The sequence below is a fragment of the Triticum aestivum genome, chromosome 2B (assembly GCF_018294505.1).
Source record: "Triticum aestivum cultivar Chinese Spring chromosome 2B, IWGSC CS RefSeq v2.1, whole genome shotgun sequence".
Taxonomy (NCBI): Eukaryota; Viridiplantae; Streptophyta; class Magnoliopsida; order Poales; family Poaceae; genus Triticum; species Triticum aestivum.
This window is the reverse complement of record NC_057798.1, coordinates 102,926,731-102,946,998: the sequence shown is the minus strand read 5'-3', so window position 1 is coordinate 102,946,998 and position 20,268 is coordinate 102,926,731. Positions and strand designations below refer to the sequence as shown.

The window sequence follows — 20,268 nt, the reverse complement described above, 5'->3', positions numbered from 1 at the left end:
AAATTCTTAAGGATTTCAATCCTCCAGAAATCCTATAGAATTCCTTTGAATCAAAGGAGCCCTAATTTCTGGACCGCGGCGCTGAAGAGTATAGCCCAAGTTTACAAAGGATGCCTCAAGTTGCACCGATAACATGCAGTATAGATAGATAAATCTCAAAAGAAAAATAACATGCAGTATACATAGTATAATTCATTCATAAATAACATGTAAATATTTAAATAAAACAGAACAATTAATTCATCAGTAACGTGAAAATATTTTAAATAAAATAGAACAAATAATTCATAAATAGTGTGCAAATAATTACATAAAATAGAATAAAATGGCATGCAAATAATTATATAAAATAGCATCATGAATCCATAAATAGCATGTAACTAATAATTATATAAATAGAACAATTAATTCATAAATGGCATGCAAATAATTATATAAAATAGCATACTTAATCCATAAATAGCATGTAAATAATTATATAAAATAGAACAATTAATTCATAAATAGCATGCAAATATTCTAGCACAACAGTTGTTCAAATATAAATATTACATCTGAAAAAAGAACCGATGTTCAAAAAGTTGCCGGGCGCCAAGTGTTGTTCATCCACACACTTTGCTCCCCGAGTTCCATCCAACAATGCATCAACATGATGGCCTGCCCTCTATTGTTTTGTACGGTGTGGCAGCACACCCGAGCTATATGGTAACATGATCATCAAGTTGTAGCATTGAGTGAATCAACAAACTAAACAAGATGTAGAGCAAACACGAAGAAAAACTTGGGATCACCATGGTTGACATGCCCGGTGGCCACCTTAATTATTTTTCACCCGTGCGATCACCATGATGGGGGCAACGAATCCCCATTTGCGTTCATGGATCTCATGTGCAAGCTTCAGGGCGCGAGGCGCGTTTGCTCATGAACCAAGAATGCGTCGTCGCCCTTTTCGGATGGCTTGCAGTCCATACCCACAAGAACCACAAGTCCTAGCGAAGTTTCTCTCGCCTCGAACTGACATTCACCTGTTTTGCAGCTTACGTCGGCGCGCGTGACTATGCTCTGCACTCTGTTCATCATGTTACACCAGCTACTCCGAGTCACTCGTTGTCTTGCCACTCACCAGGAGTTGTGAGATTTGTGTACTATAGTGTGTCTATGTTGTGTACTGTAGTGTTTGCGACGGCTAAGCCCTCACTTTTCATAAGTTGGTTCAATGGCGGGGGTGGGGGCATTGGCCCCCTCATCTTAACACATAGCTCTGCCTCAATGATAATTACTCTATTGTCTCTGCATGGATTCATGAATTTAGCGGGCCCGCCCGTCTAGCTCCACCGCTCTATCCCAATTTTGTCGGTTATATCGTGGACATGCGCTGTTTTGAGTTGGATATCGCTACACCGTAAACATTTTGAAAAAGGACCTTAAGAATATTAAATTGTCTGAACTAAAACTATTATTTTTTTATAGAATTTGTAAACATTTTTAAAAATGACCTTAAGCTCATTCTACGCCAAGGGGCGGTCATAGAAACCGAGCATGAAATAAAGTTAACCGAATCCTCGAGCATTTTTCTTTCTGTTGGTGTCACAAAATCTAGTTTCCATTATAATTAATTAATTAACGGAGTTAGCATTGTTTTTTTTATTGTTTGGATTGCTTACCACATGGTATGTCACGCCCCGGTGAACCGAAAAAAAGAAGTAGTGTTATAATGTTTAGATAGAGGGGCCATTGATTTGGTAAAGGCCCAAGGTTGGAAGGCCCACTATCACATCACATAGTGGGTTGGGCGTGTTATGTGCTGACGTTCTGCCTGCAGTCCTCCTACCCTAGTTCCCATCCCGAGCACACCCGAGCGGACCGCCGCCACCGCCGCCGCAACAAGAGAAGACCTTGCTCGCCGCCGTCTGCCTCTGTAAGGCGGCATGTGGATTCACGGCGGGTTGTAGGCCTTCGAGATCGCCGCGGAGGCGTTGGACAGAAAGAGCCAACCAGCTAAGTCCTTCCAGAACGATTAGCTTTTCACATGTCCAGAGACTTCCTCTCACTAGGGAGTGGAGGTGCTGGTAAATGTTGGGTGCATTTATTTATATTGAACATTTATACTTTGACATACTTTATCCGGTTCCTAAGTGTATGTCTTATTCTACCACAACCTTTAATGTACTGTCTTTAATATTATCTTAGATATAAATAGTTGCATTAAATATGTAATCTTACCATGTTTTAAGATTACAAATACATTTTCATGGGCTAAATGAAATTGTATAAATTTTATATTCTAATTGAGTTGGAGGTGTAAACTTGTGTTACATTGGATTTTACTCTAAATGGAAGGAAACAATAATATTATAGTACAATTCAATTTAGTCCTTGCAATGTGATGTGGTGCATTCATGTGTTTCATTTGTCTAAGAAATATTTAGATTGGTTGAATAATTATTAGTAGACTGAAATTAGTTAAATCTCAATCAACAACTTGTAGCATCGATTCGATGTTGAGATCCATGCAAAAAATATTTTCTCTGTGCTCTAACATTATTACTGTTTGCGCCTATATGAATAATCTTTTCTAATGTCATGAACATTTTTTTAGACATGTATGAAAAATGATTGAGAATTGCTCATTCAAACAAGCAAGTCACTATCGTATTTAAGTATCTACAGAACCTCGTAGAGTTATCAATCTAACAAATAGTTTTTAAATTTTTATGGCACACAATAGTATCAAGATTAAATGTAAATGGTGTGTTTTGTTGGTGGAACATAGTAGAATATAACTCCCAACAAAGAAATCTAGTAGAATATAATGGAACATATCTAGATTTTAGTGATGGTGCAGTATAACAACTAGGATGGAATGAGATGGCTCCACCAGAGGGAATATTGAGCCAATATAATATAGGGAATCAACCCATAAAATTAAATCTGCAAATTTTTCACATAGTGTATATAGCATAGCATTGAAAAAAAAACTAAAATATATTCATGCGCGTAGTTACACTGCTAGATACCCCATGCCATTGGACTGGATACATCATTGTTGTACTGCATCATCTTAGATTTTACTTTTTTTAGGCAAATCTTATATGTTACTTTTGGGAGCTCTTTTATACAACCTTTAAGTTGTGTATATGGGGGCTGTGCTTGAAGGCATTCAGAATGGGCTAGCAAGTGCAAATGACCCGTTAATTCGTATTGGTATATTTTTATGTTATGCAACTATTTATATTTCAATAATATAAATAGATGCTATTCAAATTTGCTTCCATCGCAACTGAGATTTGCTTCAATTCAGAAGGAAATTATTTCCAAATAGTTTTGTTTTAACGCGTCAAACCGTGCTTCCATATCGATTATAGATTTTGATTCCACGGTGAATGGAATTTGCTTGAATGTATACACAGAAATTAAATTTGAATGGTTGAAGCAGAATGCACTAACATATTGTTGAAAGCATAAGTTATTACAGTGTGCTAGAAGCATTTTTTTTCCTGCGGGAAAGAAGCTTTATCCAATTGTATACGAAGCACAATGCACTAAATCTTAGAAGCATGTTTAGTTGTAACCAAAACTTCATGTTCGTAGGGACCATACAGGTCTAGCGAACATGCATCATTTGATTTTCATGTGACTGAAGCTTTACTTTGTGATCCCGCAAAAAAAACTTTACTTTTGTGTGTAGAAAGCAAACTAGAGCCTAGTTGGATTCAAAATTGATAAACAATCGTAATATATTCCATGTGCGACAATGGCGAGCCCATGGGTTGAGGTTGCTAGAGCATGTCGCTAAGGCAACTTAAATTAATTTGCTTCTAACCTAACATAAATTTGTTTCCGCGATCCATTCAAACAACATATTTGCCAATAGTACAATGCTTCCTAAGTTCGTATTGTATGTTTCCTAAATACTAGGGACCCGCTTCCCTTTATTAGCCTGTGGTTATCTTCATCGTGAGATACATCCAAGTGCTTGCACTGGTCGCCTTCATATATATCTGTCTTGTCGACACCTACACTACAAAAAAAGACACATCCGTGATAATTTTGGGCCGAGCGATTTTTTTTCTGTCATACATATGATACTTCTATGATGATAATTGTGACAAAACCCGGTATCATCATAGATGTGGTGGGCTCCTACTTCTATGACAAAAAATCATGACAGAAAATGGGCTTTTCGTCCTGGGCGGGACGGAGACGCAGCTGCATGACATTCTTTGGACCGTCCATGACGGTAAAAAACATGATAGAAGCGAGGGCGAGAAAAATTTCTGGGAGTTCCCGGTTACGGTGGGAGGTCGGGGGCCGAGCGATGCGCGTTTCTCTCATACAAGTATGTGCGTGTGTGTGAGGCGTTGGCTCTAACTGAGCCCGAGCGAGGCGTTGGTCTCTAACTGAAACCGAGCGATTGCACTGCAGACTACGCGTTACTGAATCCGAGCGATCGATCGTTGGCTGTTAACTGAATCCGATCGAGCGATTCATTCGTTACTACTGCTAACTGAAGCCGATCGATTCATTTTCGTTTTAAATCCATGAATATTTTTTTTAGAAAAATCATCAGCATATTTTAAAACTCATGATTCTTTTTAAAATTCTGAAAGTAATATCAGATTTCCAAACTTTTTAAAGTTCGTGATCATTTTTTAAATCCTTCAACATTTTTAAATGTGTCAACTTACTTTATAAAATTCACAATTTTTTCTCAAATTCATCAACTTTTTGCAAATTCATTTTCCAAATTTTTTAATGCTTTTAAATTAAAGGACAGTTTTGAAAATAAAAAATTAAATTCATAAACTTTTCCAAATTCGAGAACATTTTAGTAACTTGCAAACGTTTTGTATTTCAATTTTGTTTTCAGATTTTTGAATACCGGTAATGCTAGTAAATCGGTTTTCTCGTAAAACTAGCAGAGCAGCAACAGCTGCTAGCGTGTGCCTCCTCACCGAACGAGCCGAGGGAAACACGGCCCGCTACCCGCTGAAGACGAAGGAGGAGGTTCCCTGTGGCTACAAGCCCGTTTAGCCCAAGTTTACAAAGGATGCCTCAAGTTGCACCCATAACATGTAGTATGGATAAATCTCAAAAGAATATTAACATGCATTATAGATACTACAATTCATTCATAAATAACATGTAAATATTTAAATAAAATTGAACAATTAATTCATCAGTACCGTGCAAATATTTTAAATAAAATAGAACAAATAATTCATAAATAGTGTGCAAATAATTAAATAAAATAGAATAAAATGGCATGCAAACAATTATATAAAATAGCATCATGAATCCATAAATAGCATGTAACTAATAATTATATAAATAGAACAATTAATTCATAAATGGCAAGCAAATAATTATATAAAATAGCATAATTAATCCATAAATAGCATGTAAATAATTATATAAAATAGAACAATTAATTCATAAATAGCATGCTAATATTCTAGCACAACAATTGTTCAAATATAAATATTACATCTGAAAAAAAAACCGATGTTCAAAAAGTTGTCGGGCGCCAAGTGTTGTTCATCCACACACTTTGCCCCCCCCCCCGAGTTCCATCCAACAATGCATCAACATGATGGCCCGCCCTCCATTGTTTTGTACGGCGTGGCAGCACACCCGGGCTATATGGTAACATGATCATCAAGTTGTAGCATTGAGTGATCAACAAACTAAACAAGATGTAGAGCAGACAAGAAGAAAAACTTGGGATCACCATGGTTGACGCACCTGGTGGCCACCTTAATTATTTTCCACCCGTGCGATCACCATGATGGGGCAGCGACTCCACATTGTGTTCATGGATCTCACGTGCAAGCTGCAGGGCGCGAGGCGCGTTTGCTCATGAACCAAGAATGCGCCGTCGCCCTTTTCGAATGGCTTGCAGCTTACGTCGACGCCATCACAATGCTCTGCATTCTGTTCATGATGTTACACCAGCTACTCCGAGCCACTTGTTCTCTTGCCACTCACCAGGAGTTGTGAGATTTGTGTACTATAGTGTGTCTATGTTGTGTACTATAGTGCTTGTGGCCGTCAAACGGCTAAGCCCTCATTTTTCATAAGTTGGTTCAATGGTGGGGTGGGGGCATTGGCCCCTTCATCTTAACACATAGCTCTGCCTCAATGATAATTACTCTATTGTCTCTGCATGGATTCATGAATTTAGCGGGCCCACCCGTTTAGCTCCACCACTCTATACCAATTTTGTTGGTTACACCATGGACATGCACTGTTTTGAGCTGGATATCGTTACACTATAAACATTTTAAAAAAGGACCTTAAGAATATTAAATTGTCTGAACTAAAACTATTTTTTATAGAATTTGTAAACATTTTTAAAAATGACCTTAAGCTCATTCTACGCCAAGGGGCGGGCATAGAAACCGGGCATGATCTCCATTACTATTAATTAATTGACGGAATTAATATTTTTTTGTTTCTTTTTGAAATGTTTGGATTGCTTACCACATATGTCACGTGGTAGCAATTTTTTTTTTGCCGCGGTGAACCGAAAAGAGGAAAAACCGGGAGCAACTAGTTAACGAGCGCTCCTTCGGGAGCCTCGCAACGATCAGTGCCACTTGGCGCGCTCTCAGCCATTTGCCATGTGTCGCGCTCTGGACGCTCCCTTCGGATTTTGTTTTTTATTTTTCCGCACGTGTTTTCGGCTTTTTAATTGTTTTTTTTCCGGTTTTTTCGACGTTTTTGTTTCCCCCCGGTCTTTCTTAGCTTCTCGATCAATTTTTTTTTGAAAATTTCTTTTGTGCAAAAAATCACGGTTTCTTTTTTTTCCTTTCGCGAAAGTCACGATTTTTCTTCCGCGAGAGGCACGGTTGTGCTTTAGCGAGAGTCACGGCCGTGCCTTTCGGAAACGAAAAAAACGCATTTTCTGTTTTTTTTTCTTTCGCGAGAGTCACGGTTTTGCTTCCGCGAGAGGCACGGTTGTGCTTTCGCGAGAGTCACGGCCGTGCCTCTCGGAAAGGGAAAAACAAAACGCATTTTCTATTTTTTTTCTTTCGGGAGAGTCACGGTTTTGCTTCCGCGAGAGGCACGGTTGTGCTTTCACGAAAGTCACGGCCGTGCCTCTCGGAAAGGAAAAAAAATACGCGTTTTCTGTTTTTTCCCTTCCACGAGAGTCACGGTTTTACTTTCACGAGAGGCACGGTTGTGCTTTCGCGAGAGTCACGGCCGTGCCTCTATCGGAAAGGAAAAAAAACCATGTTCTCGGTTCGGTTTTTTTGCCCGATTTTTTTCGTGAAAAAAAAGTTCGTCAAAATCTATCAACATGAGGTCTAGTTTTGAAGATCTCGACATGAGGAATCAAACGGTGAAAACGGTTCAAGATTCGGACGCACGGTTTAAGAGATAAAACGTTTTGAATAAACGGATCTACGAAAAAAGGGAAAACTCCCGGGTTGCGACAAGTGGCGCGCTGCATGTGCGCCACTTATCGCGACATGGGAAAGTGGAGTGCTCTTTGCAACGAGTACTTCTTAATTAGTGATTTCGGGAAAAACCGAAGTAGTGTTATAATGTTTAGAGGGGCCAATGATTTGCTAAAGGCCCAAGGTTGGAAGGCCCACTATCACATCACATAGTGGGCTGGGCGTGTTATGTCCTGAAGTTCTGCCTGCAGTCCTACCCTAGCTCCCCACCAGAGCACACCCGAGCGGACCGACGCCGCCGCCGCCGCCGCCGCCGCAACAAGAGCCGACGCTAGCTCGCCGCCGTCCGCCTCCTTCCCTCTGGGCAGCCAGCACCGCAGCAGTGTTGAGTCCAGCACCAGAACCAGAACCTTCCCTCTGTCGGTGGGCTGCGGCGCCGTCCGTCCGTTGAGGAGGGCAAGAATGAAGGGCGGTAGGAAGAACCTGCGGCGCGCGTGCGAGGAGGGCACCGCGGTGACGCTGGCGGAGGGCGAGAGCATCATGCAGGTCGTCACGCTGCGCGGCTCCAACCTCATCGAGGTACCTACCCTCTCTCCCTCCCTCTCTTCAAAATTGCTTCTTGCTCACTCTGCCTTCCTGCTGCCGCCGTGCTGGTGCTGGTTTTAGGTGACGGACGGCGAGGGCGTCAAGTCTCTCGCCCTCTTCCCCGCCAAGTTCCAGAAGAGCTTCTGGATCAAGAACGGTCAGTCATTTATTTAGTACCAAAAAATGGCTTGGCTTTTATATATACTTCACCACGCTAAGAAAACTAGCTCTGATCAAGAATGGTGAATGAATGAATGAATGTGCAGGGAATTTCGTGGTTGTTGATGCTAGTGGGAGGGACGAGGCTCTCGAATCTGGAAGCAAGATAGCCTGTGTCGTGTCACGGGTCCTCTTTCATGATCAAGTTCGTGCGCTCGAGAAATCTGGCAAATGGTGAGTTTGTTGCTCAATTCCCCTCTGCTCTGCTGCTCCCTCTCCCTGAATGAATATTTACTGCACTACTTTACTTGACAAAGTAAACATTACGTAGTTACTACTTACTTGGAGTGGATTTACGTTCCCTAAATGCAAGTATGCAAATTCTAGGATAAGTTTGTACTCTACTGGAGACCAATGCCCAATTCACCACTAGGCACAAGTCATCTGTGGACATAATTGCTCTGCAACTTTGGGTTAGTTAAAATTAACCTGCCTTGGGTCATGACATCAGCCACCCACTGCACTTGTTTGTGTCATGTGAAACAGACCGAATGATTTGCTTGCTTGATCAAGTAAAATTTAGCAGGATACTTCATACAAGTACTGTACTACCTTAAATAATTGGCACTGATTTCTCCCTAAAACTTATACTCTAATTAGCAGTTTAGCACTGGTCTTCTAATATGGTTTTGTGCTTCACATCCATTCTGACGAGTGTCCCGATATGTGCAATGGTCTTCTTACCAACTGAAGAAGACTTCCTTTTGTTGCATTGCAACACAAGGTATAACAATACACCCTCCTAGTCCTAGCAATATATCTAAATTTCTTGTGTTTATGATACCTGTTATCCACCAAGCTGCAGTATAGGCTTGTATGTAGTGTGTTCTATCACCCAGGCCAAGATGTACAATAATTTTCCAATTCTAGGCACAACTCAAGACTTCCTTTTGTCGCGATAGAATTTGTAAGAATACACCCTCCTAGTCCTGGCAATATGTCTAAATTTCTTGTGTTTATGATAGCTGTCTGTTACTCCCTCCGTCCCATAATATAACATCATTTTGCAAGCTATGTTAGGTTGCAAAATGGTCTTATGTTATATTTAACTATATGTCTGCTGTGGTTGCTTGTAATCTGATATATGACCTACTTCCCAGTTTGTGCTAGTTTGTCTGGCTGTTTTAGTAATAGTACCTCTGTCCCATATTAACTGACGCTCAAACAAATGTATCTAGACGTATTGTATCAAATTCACTTTCCATGTGATATGCTGGTAGGTGGTAGCCAGTGCTGCATTTCAACAACCTAAATGGTGTGGTAAAAACAAAATTTGGGCAAACAGCCTAAATGGTTTGATTCTGGTTTTGCCTGCTCTGATGGAACATGGAAATGGTACCGAGCACTGATACTATATGAAAATGTTGATGTGATATAAGTTGATGGCAAAATTCTAATACTTCATTGTACTAAATAAGCGACAATTAATGTGGATCGGAGGGAGTAATGAAGATCCTAAAATATTTCCAGAAGGTCTTGTAATAATAATGTGCCAGTTTGTTGGTTTTCGTACGAGCTCTGCATCAGTAGTCTATCTACTTGATAAAATCAGGATTGTTAGCTTGTTACTGATTCACTCATCTTTCTTATGCCAGGCCGGCTATCTTCAAGTCAACTCCCAATGGGTGGGCGACAGGGCCACAAGGAACGACATCACAGGCTGAGGAAGAGCAGAACTCTGATGAAGACGACTCTGATGATATGCCGCCACTTGAGGCAAACACGAACAGAAATAGACCGTTTGACGTGCATTCCGATACAGAAAGTGACTCTGATTCTTGAACTGGTAGACGACTTGGGAATAGTCATCATCCTATGGTTACCGTCCACCTGTACACCTAATGTATTTATGCTTGTCGAATTTGGGCATGACATCATAAACTTACGGCCCAATCTGTCAAAGATATAGTAGTCAGTGCGTTTTGTCGACATTAAGTGGCAGGGCATGTGGAGGCCTGTCACCTCTAGTGTAATATGAAGAAAACAAGAATGTTGCACCTAGCTTATTGTGGTTGTGGATGTTATTGTGCAAGTCTGCTTGCTTTCCACCTTGAAAGTGGATTGAAAAGGACCCAGCAAGCTAGCTTTGCTTTGCCCTGCCTAGTTAATTCCAGTTGTACTAGGTCTCAAGATGGTGCCACAGCTGCACAAGAAACAAATTCACCGATTTTGACAATTCAAGTCACACAAATTGATATGATTTACTCCTACTGATGAACAACTCTTGCCATATGAGAGGAGAGCCTCAACAAATTAAGCTACCTACCTTTAGGAGCATTATATATATATATATATTATAGGTGCTCTGCATTTTGCTAATAGTTTAAGTATGGGTTCATTCTCTTGTCGGTGCATTGTTAATGTGTTTGTTACTTATTAAATCTTTAATATTGTGCTTTGACTTGGGTAGAAAGTAGTAGTGATGATATTATAAATTGGCAGGCATTCCTTTGAATACTTGTTTTCCAGTTGCCCAACTCCTCTCTGAATATGGTTTTAATCACCATTAAGCAATGTTATCCTGTGCAGAAGGTGATGGAGGAAGGGGGCCGTGGCCGTGGACCTCCTCCTCGAGAGTAGATTGGCTGGCCCGTCGACTATTGAATGGGACAAGTCTCATCTTTGCTAGATTAATTAATGCCTGTTGCAACTTTATCTGGTTAGGTTTATGTTCAAAGTTGATAAGAGTGACTCGGTGTGGGGGGATGAGGCTAGTTACAGTATGATTTTGTAGCTAGGTTAATTCTTGCATTTGCTTTTATATACCAGACCTGGGTATCATATCATTCCAACTGTGTGGCATCCTGAATGTGTTTATCATCAAATCTAGCTTTGTTTCTGATTTAGTATCCTGAGGATGCATGCATGGTAGCTGGAATCAATCAAATTAAATTGCCTGGCGTGCTGGTGATTTAAAGTAATATTCCTCCTCTGGCATGGCTTGATCAAGATTTGTGGGCACATGAAAACATACTAGAAAATAAATAGATACCAAGGATTTGTTTGCTCTGCCTACCATTGTGGTTGAGAAATACAGTAAGTTGTTGGTGGCTTGTGGACGCTAGCTGCCTGACATATATGCTTTGATGTGCTCAAGCCAAACCGGGTATGCTTGATGTGCTCAAGCCAAACCAAGTTCCTGATGCTTGATGCTTCCTTGGGGCCAGCTATGCTATGGTGTTGGTGGACGCCTCCCTCTGCTAACTTAACTTTTCTCCCAGAATTGGACGGACCTCTTCTCCTAGGATGATTTGCGAGTAGCCAGCTTTTCTTCTGATACTTTTTTTGATGACTTAATTAATTAATTAGGAAGATCGATGCCTCACAAGTGCAGAACAAAGAAGCTGACAAGAGGTTTCAAGGCTCATTTCATGGATTTAAATTTCTGAATTGTTCAAGATGATTTTGTATTTTTGGCTATTAATCTGCATGTGTTTAGAATACTGTTTAATTTCTATTCACTTCATTCGCTGCTACTCAATACTATAAAATAATAACTGGACCATAACACTTGTACTTGAGTTCCCTCCACATTTTCTCATCCGGGCCGGCTTGAGACCGGCACAGTGTTAAACTGCAACAGTACAAAACACGAATTACAAACGCACAGCCACACTCACCAAGGCATTGTTTTTTTTTTTGAAATGCTCACCTGAATATATTTCAAAAGTGGCAGTAAACACCAAGGCAATATTCACACACACACACACACACACACTCACACAGTGGCATACAACAATAATATTCACACACACACACACACACACTCACACAGTGGCATACAACAATAATATTCACACACACACACACAATGGCACAAAACAACAAACAATAAATTGTTAGCAGGACCTAAGTAAACAAAATCTAGACCCTCAAGGTCTCGAAAATACTCTAGGAAGCTAGAGCCTGATTATCTTCATCACTCGGTACAGAAAAAGATTCTGCTGTTTTAGCCATTAATAAATATATGTGAAATATGGAACATAACGACATGAACGGATACCTCGTGTCCTAAAAATCCAGGATGCATGTAAGAAAAATGCAATCGGCAGGTGTTTAACTAGCGAGCTATCAATTAAATTACAAGTTCCCCAGCAAACAAAGAATATTAACTCAAGATTCTGTAATCGTAATCAAATTAGTCAGAAGACCGCAAGATGTATTGAAAGATGCTTTGTAAGTACAATATAAAATAAACTGGCATATGTACAAAGCATTGATATATAGTGATCAAAGTAGCATCCAGGATGACCTAAGTAGAAACATAACTTGTAAGTGTAGAATCAGCAGGAGTCATTCAAATTAGCCTTGCTGGCTATCAATCAAAACAAAACTAGCAAGTTCCCCATCAACCCGAGCAGATGCAACTCAAGATTCCATGATACAAATTCCACTGAATAAGAGACTGAAAAATCAATTCCATAAGCAACAAACTAGAATCATATTTATTGAAGATGACACTAATCGAAGAAATGACAAGAGTAGAATGTTCAAGAAGCACCAATGAGAAGAACATTCCCTTCTGAGAAATCAATTCCATAAGCAACAAACCAGAATCATGCATGACACTAACCGGAGACATGCAAAAGGTAGATTCAAAAAACCACGAATTATGGCGCATAGGTTACCTGGTACAATTTTGCGCTCAAAAGCAAAAGCAGACAACAGCGACAATGTCTGTCAAAATAAAATCATCTCAAACTTAATTTCACCCACTAGTACAATATATGAATCAAAAGCAGTTGTAAATTCTAGCTAATTGGTGTCATCGATGGCAACTGATGGTGCAGCTGCAAGAGTTTTCCAACAATTCAGCTGGTGCTACTAGTTGTTGCTTTGTGCAAGTGTTGTTTCCTGTCTAGTTGCTTTTCACTTTGTGGATCCAAAAGAACCCATCAAGCCAGCTTTGCTTTGCTTTGCCCTAGTTTAATTGCAATTATGTGGTGGTATGGAGGAGATTCAGTAAAATTTGATTTGTTTGGAATAAATATGCTGCTTACCAATTTTTTCCAGACATGTTTGACTTGATCATACTGTATATGTTAATTTATTTGTTGAGATTTCAAATCTAATCATTCAACATTATAACCCACCTCTGTCCATCACATATAGTATCTGCCATTTGAACAGCTAGCCATTTAAATTTAAACTTAAAAACCTGGCTCTGGCTTGTTCGTGGCGATCTCATGCATGTAACCAGTATCTACCAATCCAATGCCATATATGAGAGAAGAGAAAAACAAATAAAGCTATCTTAATTTTACCTGAACAGAAAAACTAGTGTTAATGCTGCCAAGGAGGAAGTAGGATCAGTTTCAGGAAACATGCCGATCACTACTACTACTATATGTATGCATGCATCCTACTACTATATATGTCAGGATTTTTAGTTGCTTACAATGGCGAAGTGATGAATCTACATAGGAACAGACGTGATGCATCATGCATCCCTTTCCAATACATACAAGCAAAGCACGCTCAACTCGCAGATTAGCAGTGCAAGGCTGTGGGGATGACCACCAAAGCCACGAGACCGACATGAAAGGAGGCAAGTGATAACAGACCACAGCAGAGCGAAAATGACCAATGCTCAAAAGGACACAAGTGATGGTTTTAATTAAATTGCAGATAGGCAACAAGACAAAAAAACACATTGGTAGCAATTATGGATCTCCTTTGATCATACAAAAGTGAGAATTAAGTTCACAACTAAGACTAGCGATACAAGAGATGGCATTTGTCGCCGCAAACTCAACCACCACCATCTTACTCTGCCTCAGCTTCACCACTCTTCTTATTGTCCCTCAGAACTGCATCCCCGCATGGAGTAGATTGTCAATGTCAACGAAGTGCTCTGGGATACGTGCCTGGAAATCCGCTATGGTCATGCAGCCTGATAGAACCTGTTCTGGCAGACCATATAAGAGTGTGCTGAGATTTCCAACTTGCGTTGCGAGCACTCCAGCCCTAAATCTGATCTCGGTCTTAGCACGTCTTAGCTCACCCGCTTGGTACTTAATCTGAGCAAGCGTGTGGAGAACGCTATTAGGCCCCTGTAAGGCGGCATGTGGATTCACAGCGGGCTGTAGGCCTTCGAGATCGCCGCGGAGGCGTTGGACAGAAAGAGCCAACCAGCTAAGTCCTTCCAGAATGATTAGCTTTTCACATGTCCACAACCTTGCTCTCACTAGGGAGTTCGTATGCAGTAAGAGCAAACGCCGCACCTTGACACGTCTCCGTCGTATCTACTTTTTCAAACACTTTTGCCCTTGTTTTGGACTCTAACTTGCATGATTTGAATGGAACTAACCCGGACTAACGCTGTTTTCAGCAGAATTGCCATTGTGTTATTTATGTGCAGATACAAACGTTCTCGGAATGACCTGAAACTCCACAGAACTTATTTTTGGAAAATGAGAAAAATACTGGCGAAAGAATCAAGGCCAGGGGGCCCACACCCTGTCCACGAGGGTGGGGGGCGCGCCCCCCTGCCTCGTGGGCCCCCTGGTGCTCCACCGACCTCAACTCCAACTCCATATATTCGTGTTCGGGGAGAAAAAAAACAGAGAGAATGATTCATCGCGTTTTACGATATAGAACCGCCGCCAAGCCCTAAACTCTCTCAGGAGGGCTGATCTGGAGTCCATTTGGGGCTCCGGAGAGGGGAATCCGTTGCCGTCGTCATCATCAACCATCCTCCATCACCAATTTCATAATGCTCACCGCCGTGCGTGAGTAATTCCATCGTAGGCTTGCTGGACGGTGATGGGTTGGATGAGATCTATCATATAATCGAGTTAGTTTTGTTAGGGTTTGATCCCTAGTATCCATTATGTTCTGAGATTGATGTTGCTATGACTTTGCTATGCTTAATGCTTGTCACTAGGGCCCGAGTGTCATGATTTTAGATCTGAACCTATTATGTTTTCATGAATATATGTGAGTTCTTGATCCTATCTTGCAAGTCTATAGTCACCTACTATGTGTTATGATCCGGCAACCCCGAAGTGACAATAATCGGGACCACTCCCGGTGATGACCGTAGTTTGAGGAGTTCATATATTCACTATGTGCTAATGCTTTGTTCCGGTACTCTATTAAAAGGAGGCCTTAATATTCCTTAGTTTCCATTAGGACCCCGCTACCACGGGAGGGTAGGACAAAAGATGTCATGCAAGTTCTTTTTCATAAGCACGTATGACTATATTCGGGATACATGCCTACATTATATTGATGAATTAGAACTAGTTATGTGTCACCCTATGTTATGACTGTTACATGATGAACCACATCCGACGTAATTATCCATCACCGATCCAATGCCTACGAGCTTTCACATATTGTTCTTCGCTTATTTACTTTTCCGCTGCTATTGTTACAATCACTACTGTCGGTGTCAAAACTGGCGGATCTCGTAGTAGGGGTCCTAAGCTAGGCGTCTTGGAGCGATGGTAACATGGACACGGGGTTTTACCCAGCTTCGGGCTCTCTTGATGAGATAATACCCTACATGCTGCTTTTGATTGTATTCAATGGGTGTAGTACAGAGTACATGTATCTACCACGAGATTGTAGTAATGAATATGAGATTGTCTATCGACTAGCCTGGCCTTGGTTTATATAAGACACCGGAGGCCTAGGGTTTAGGAGAGTCCTTTTCTTGGGCGCCAAGTCTTATGGAGTCTTCCTTGTATGCGGCAGAGGTTGTCCGAACTGGCCCATGAGTATGCGGCCACGGGGTCCTCGGCCCAATCTAACTGATCGGGAGACGACGTGGTGAGTACCCCCTAATCCAGGACACCATCAGTAGCCCCCTGAACCGGTCTTCAAGTTGGGGACGCTCCTCGATTCTTCCAAACTGTTCTTTATTTTCGGTCGTCGGTCTTAAAAGCTAGTTCAACAAATCTTTCCATCTTCGATCTTGAGGATCGCCAAAGTGAATCCGAAGTGTTTACACGTCGGGTATCCGAGGAGCCCCTTTAAGTTTCTGGCCTTTATCAATGCCTTGTTATTTTTATGCCACACCCTAGGTTTGAAGTTGTTCCCGGGTGGCAGTGTCCTCTTGCGTTCGAGCTCCAACGCCGGACTGTATCCGAGCTCCAACGCGGGACTATGTCCAAGCTCCAACGCCGGACTATGTCTGAGGTTTCATAGATCACCTTGGTTCAAAAAAGTGTTTAGCCGAGCTTAATGCCGGAAATGCCCTCTAAGGAGCCAGCCACTTGCATCCGAGCTATATGCCGAACTGCTTCCGAGGTGGCTCACCTCGGTCATGGGCTGATTTTTATGAATTTAATTTTGAATTGTGCAATGTAATCTCTGCTGAGATGTATAACCAGTAGCCCTCAAGGTGCGTGTTGGCCTAATATCCGGGATGCACCTAAAGGAAAAAATCAAACTGCTGACCCTAGTAGCCCCTGAGACTCAGGTCGATTCATAAAATCAGCCTGAGGATCAATTCCCAGCTCGGCAGCATACTTAGGAATAGAAGCGCGGTGTGCAAAGTCCTCGAGACTCAGGTTGGGTGCGGCCGACCAACCTGAGGATAATAATCTCCTCGAAAACTATATTGCACTTTAAATTTTCTGCATTGGATTGTCAATGCAGTAGCCACGAGATAGCGGTTGGGTGGCAACACCAGATCAGGGGATCGATGTACCCCTTTAATAATTGTAAATAATAAGCACGAAGCCCATTAGCCCCCGAGCCTTAATGGGGGCACGGGTGGCCGAATTAAGGATCGATATCCAAAGTAAAATCACAAATTATGTGAAATGATTTTATGTATCCAAATACTTTACATCATCAATACTCGGATCCGCATTGTATAAAACTTTGTTGACCGACCATCGGCTTCCACCTCCTTGGCCAGTAGCCGAGGAGTGTTTGTCCTACTTTATAAAGCCTTTACAAGGGCAAAGATTTACGACAAAAAAGACAATCCGGCCATACGGTTTTATAAACAAAGGTACGTAGAGAGATATGTTGTATTATTATTTAATGTAGGAAACATCTTTCAAAGAAAATAGTCCTGCTATCGGTTCTTTTTTTGGGTTGTCATGCCAACCATGATCATGAGACCTCACCTCCGATAAATGTAGGAGAAAAATATTGAGGATTTAGTCCGGGAAAGTTTATTTTGACTCCGTTGCGACCGTTTATCAGTTGAAAGTGGCCCATCGTCGGCATCTACCCCTTTGTAGATATTACACATGGTGTTTCCGCAATAACAAGACAACCCTTAGCCGACGTCTCGGTGCCTGAAGGCGGTTGTGTTAGCAGAAACGAGGCAATCAGATATGCGGGCTTTATAACTTTCACTTAGTCATAGGAGCTTAAAGTCGGGAGGCCAGTTACTAGCCCCTGGTTAGTGTTCGGCGACAGCCGAGGTCAAGCCGTAAATACTTCGGCCGATGTTATGAACGGCTCATCATTTAACATAGTCATCGGATTGCTGACCAGTTTTCGCTTATTGTGACAGTCAATTTTCGGCTTTCTCCACTGAGGTGCTTAACCATGCGAGCTGGAAGCACAATCGCATAGTTTTTCTTTTTGCACACCTAGCCGAATAACACGGAACGTAGGCGGCAAGCACAGGAGCCGGACAACCCAACTATTAACCGAAGACATAATTCGAAACCAATGCACATATAGCAATATCCGAGAATGTTTGTGCCGAATCTCTAAAGGTGTTCGACATTGCACTGCGAGACTTACGCGGGAAACACACAAATAGTTTAAAAGTGCCCTAGGCTTGTGTTTGATGTACATTTGTACATAATTTAACAAGAAAATTTATTCATGGAAATGAATGAATTTACTAAGTACACAGACTCCTCATGTGTGTGTTTAGTTCCGAAACCATGCATGGCCCTACGTGCACGCCCTAGTGCATGTGCATGTACGTGCATGGCTGTGGTGTTTACGCACTAGCACTTGTACCGTTGTACGTACTGGAGGCCAGGTCTATACAGGCCGAATACCCGTGCCGGACTACCGGGGTGCGTATGTATGTACTCGAATACTTACATACTGGCCGGCCATACATATATACACACTGGTGGAAAAAGGGCCTTTGGTCGCGGTTCGCAACTGCCATTAGTCGCGGTTGCGCAACCGCGACAGACCGGGCGCGACTAAAGCCCCCCCCCTTTAGTCGCGGTTGCTTAAGAACCGCGACTAAAGGCCCGTCCACGTGGGCGCCAGGTGGCCGTCGGGGCGGAGGACCTTTAGTCGCGGTTCTTCTGGCCAACCGCGACTAAAGGCCGCCGCCGGTTTAGGGTTTTAGCCCCCCCCTTAAACCTGTTTTCTGTTTAATTTGTATTGTTTTATTTCTTTTGTGCTTTATTTTAATTTTGAAGGAGTTTCATATATTCTACGGTACTACATACATGCATATGAATGTACAATTTCAAATAAATTTGAAATTAGAACCAAAAAGAATTCAAGAGGAATATACAATATATATTCAATATCATCGGATGACCATATACAATTTTGAACAAGTTTCCATACATGATTTAATGCATATAAAGTTCTACGTCCTCGTAATAGTGTTCTCCTTTAGGATGGATGACTTCCCTGCTGAACCATCCAGCTAGTTCCTCTTGAAGTGGTCGGAAGCGAGCTTCTGGACTAAGCATCCACCGGAGGTTATTCCTCTTAGCATTGGTATCACTCGGAACCCGCTCAGAGGTGTATCTCCGGATCATCTCACAGACATAGTATCCACATAGATTGGTCTCCGGTGGCTGAATATCCCCAGCATTCTTAGCCTTTAACATTTTGAATTCTAGCTCTTTTTTGAATTCACCGACCTTTGTATCTACGAACCGTTTCCAAACCCTACGAGGCAAAGAAAATTAAATGAACAAGAGAGTTATTAATTAGTTACTTGATATTAGGAAATGAACGAAATAGGCCGATCGATATAGAGCGCAAATGAATGAAAATAATTACTTCTGCAGCATTCTTCTCATGCCGCCCCAAAGCTTTGGATCCATATTCACAGAGTCGTGGACGAGACATTCTGAGGTGTTAACTTTAATTACTAGCAGAATCCAGTGGAACCTGCGGACACGATACATGCACAGTACGTCATGCATAACTCATCGATTAGCCGGCCACATACCATGCATGGAGTAAACAAAAGAGAATGTGCTCAAGACAGAAACACTCACTCAAAATGGTAAGGAAATAGAATATCACTTTTGAGTTCCTGCTTTGTAAGAAACTGCCACAGGTCTGCCTCCACGTCGGCGGGGCAACGCTCCAACACATGTCCATTAACGATGTGTGGGTCAATGAATCCAACATCATGGATGTTCCTTACTCTGCATTCCTTAATCTTCATTCTGCATGTATAATAGCGGACACAACAATATAGTTAGGACATATATATAGTGCAGGCAATATGAACGAGATGGGGTAGAAATTAATAAATCACTTACAGAACGTAGCAACTGATGATAGATTTATCGAGCTCGCGCAGATTGAAAAGCTGGAACAATTCACTCAGTTCAATTTGTACATAGTAATGTTTGAAGTGATGCTCATGTCTAACTTCCGCATAAATATATTCTTTGGCGTTTTTATTTTTTATGTAACCCTTGTACCATTTCAGCAGACCTTTCATTTGTGGAGGTAGATCCTTTTCCTCCGCAGGCTCGACGAGAGGCCCATTCTTGACATATGTAATTACTACCTCCTTCACTGGCGCCTCATCAAGGCCTAACAGTTCACGAAGAGTAATACCTAAGTTGGCCGCTTGTTCTCTGGCACTCGTTACAGTCAATCCCTGTGCTGCCGCAGCTTGTATGATTTCGGGGTCATCCGGACAGAAGGCTTCCACTATAAGCGGGCCAATCGATTGTTTACTTTGTTCCCCGAGCTGGGCAACTTGTTTCCCGCTTTTTTTACTTTCGGCCTTCTCCCGCTCTTTGTTCTCCTTACAGATAACACATGGACAGATAACAAAACCCCCCTGCTTGTTCGCATTAGCCACTACGAGGAAATCTTTCAAACCCGTAGTGAACTCGCCGGAGAGTCGGTTACCGTACAT

At 41.7% G+C, this 20,268-nt stretch overlaps 1 protein-coding gene across 1 annotated transcript; it reads left to right on the top strand.

The window, feature by feature from the left end:
- The first annotated feature begins 7,634 nt into the window (after positions 1-7,634).
- LOC123043712 (probable RNA-binding protein EIF1AD) lies at positions 7,635-10,226 on the top strand. Its single transcript, XM_044466250.1, has 4 exons — positions 7,635-7,982; positions 8,070-8,145; positions 8,255-8,381; positions 9,803-10,226. Exons 1-4 carry the CDS (start codon positions 7,866-7,868, stop codon positions 9,987-9,989), a joined length of 507 nt encoding a protein of 168 aa, XP_044322185.1. The 5' UTR covers positions 7,635-7,865; the 3' UTR covers positions 9,990-10,226.
- Positions 10,227-20,268: the final 10,042 nt, after the last annotated feature.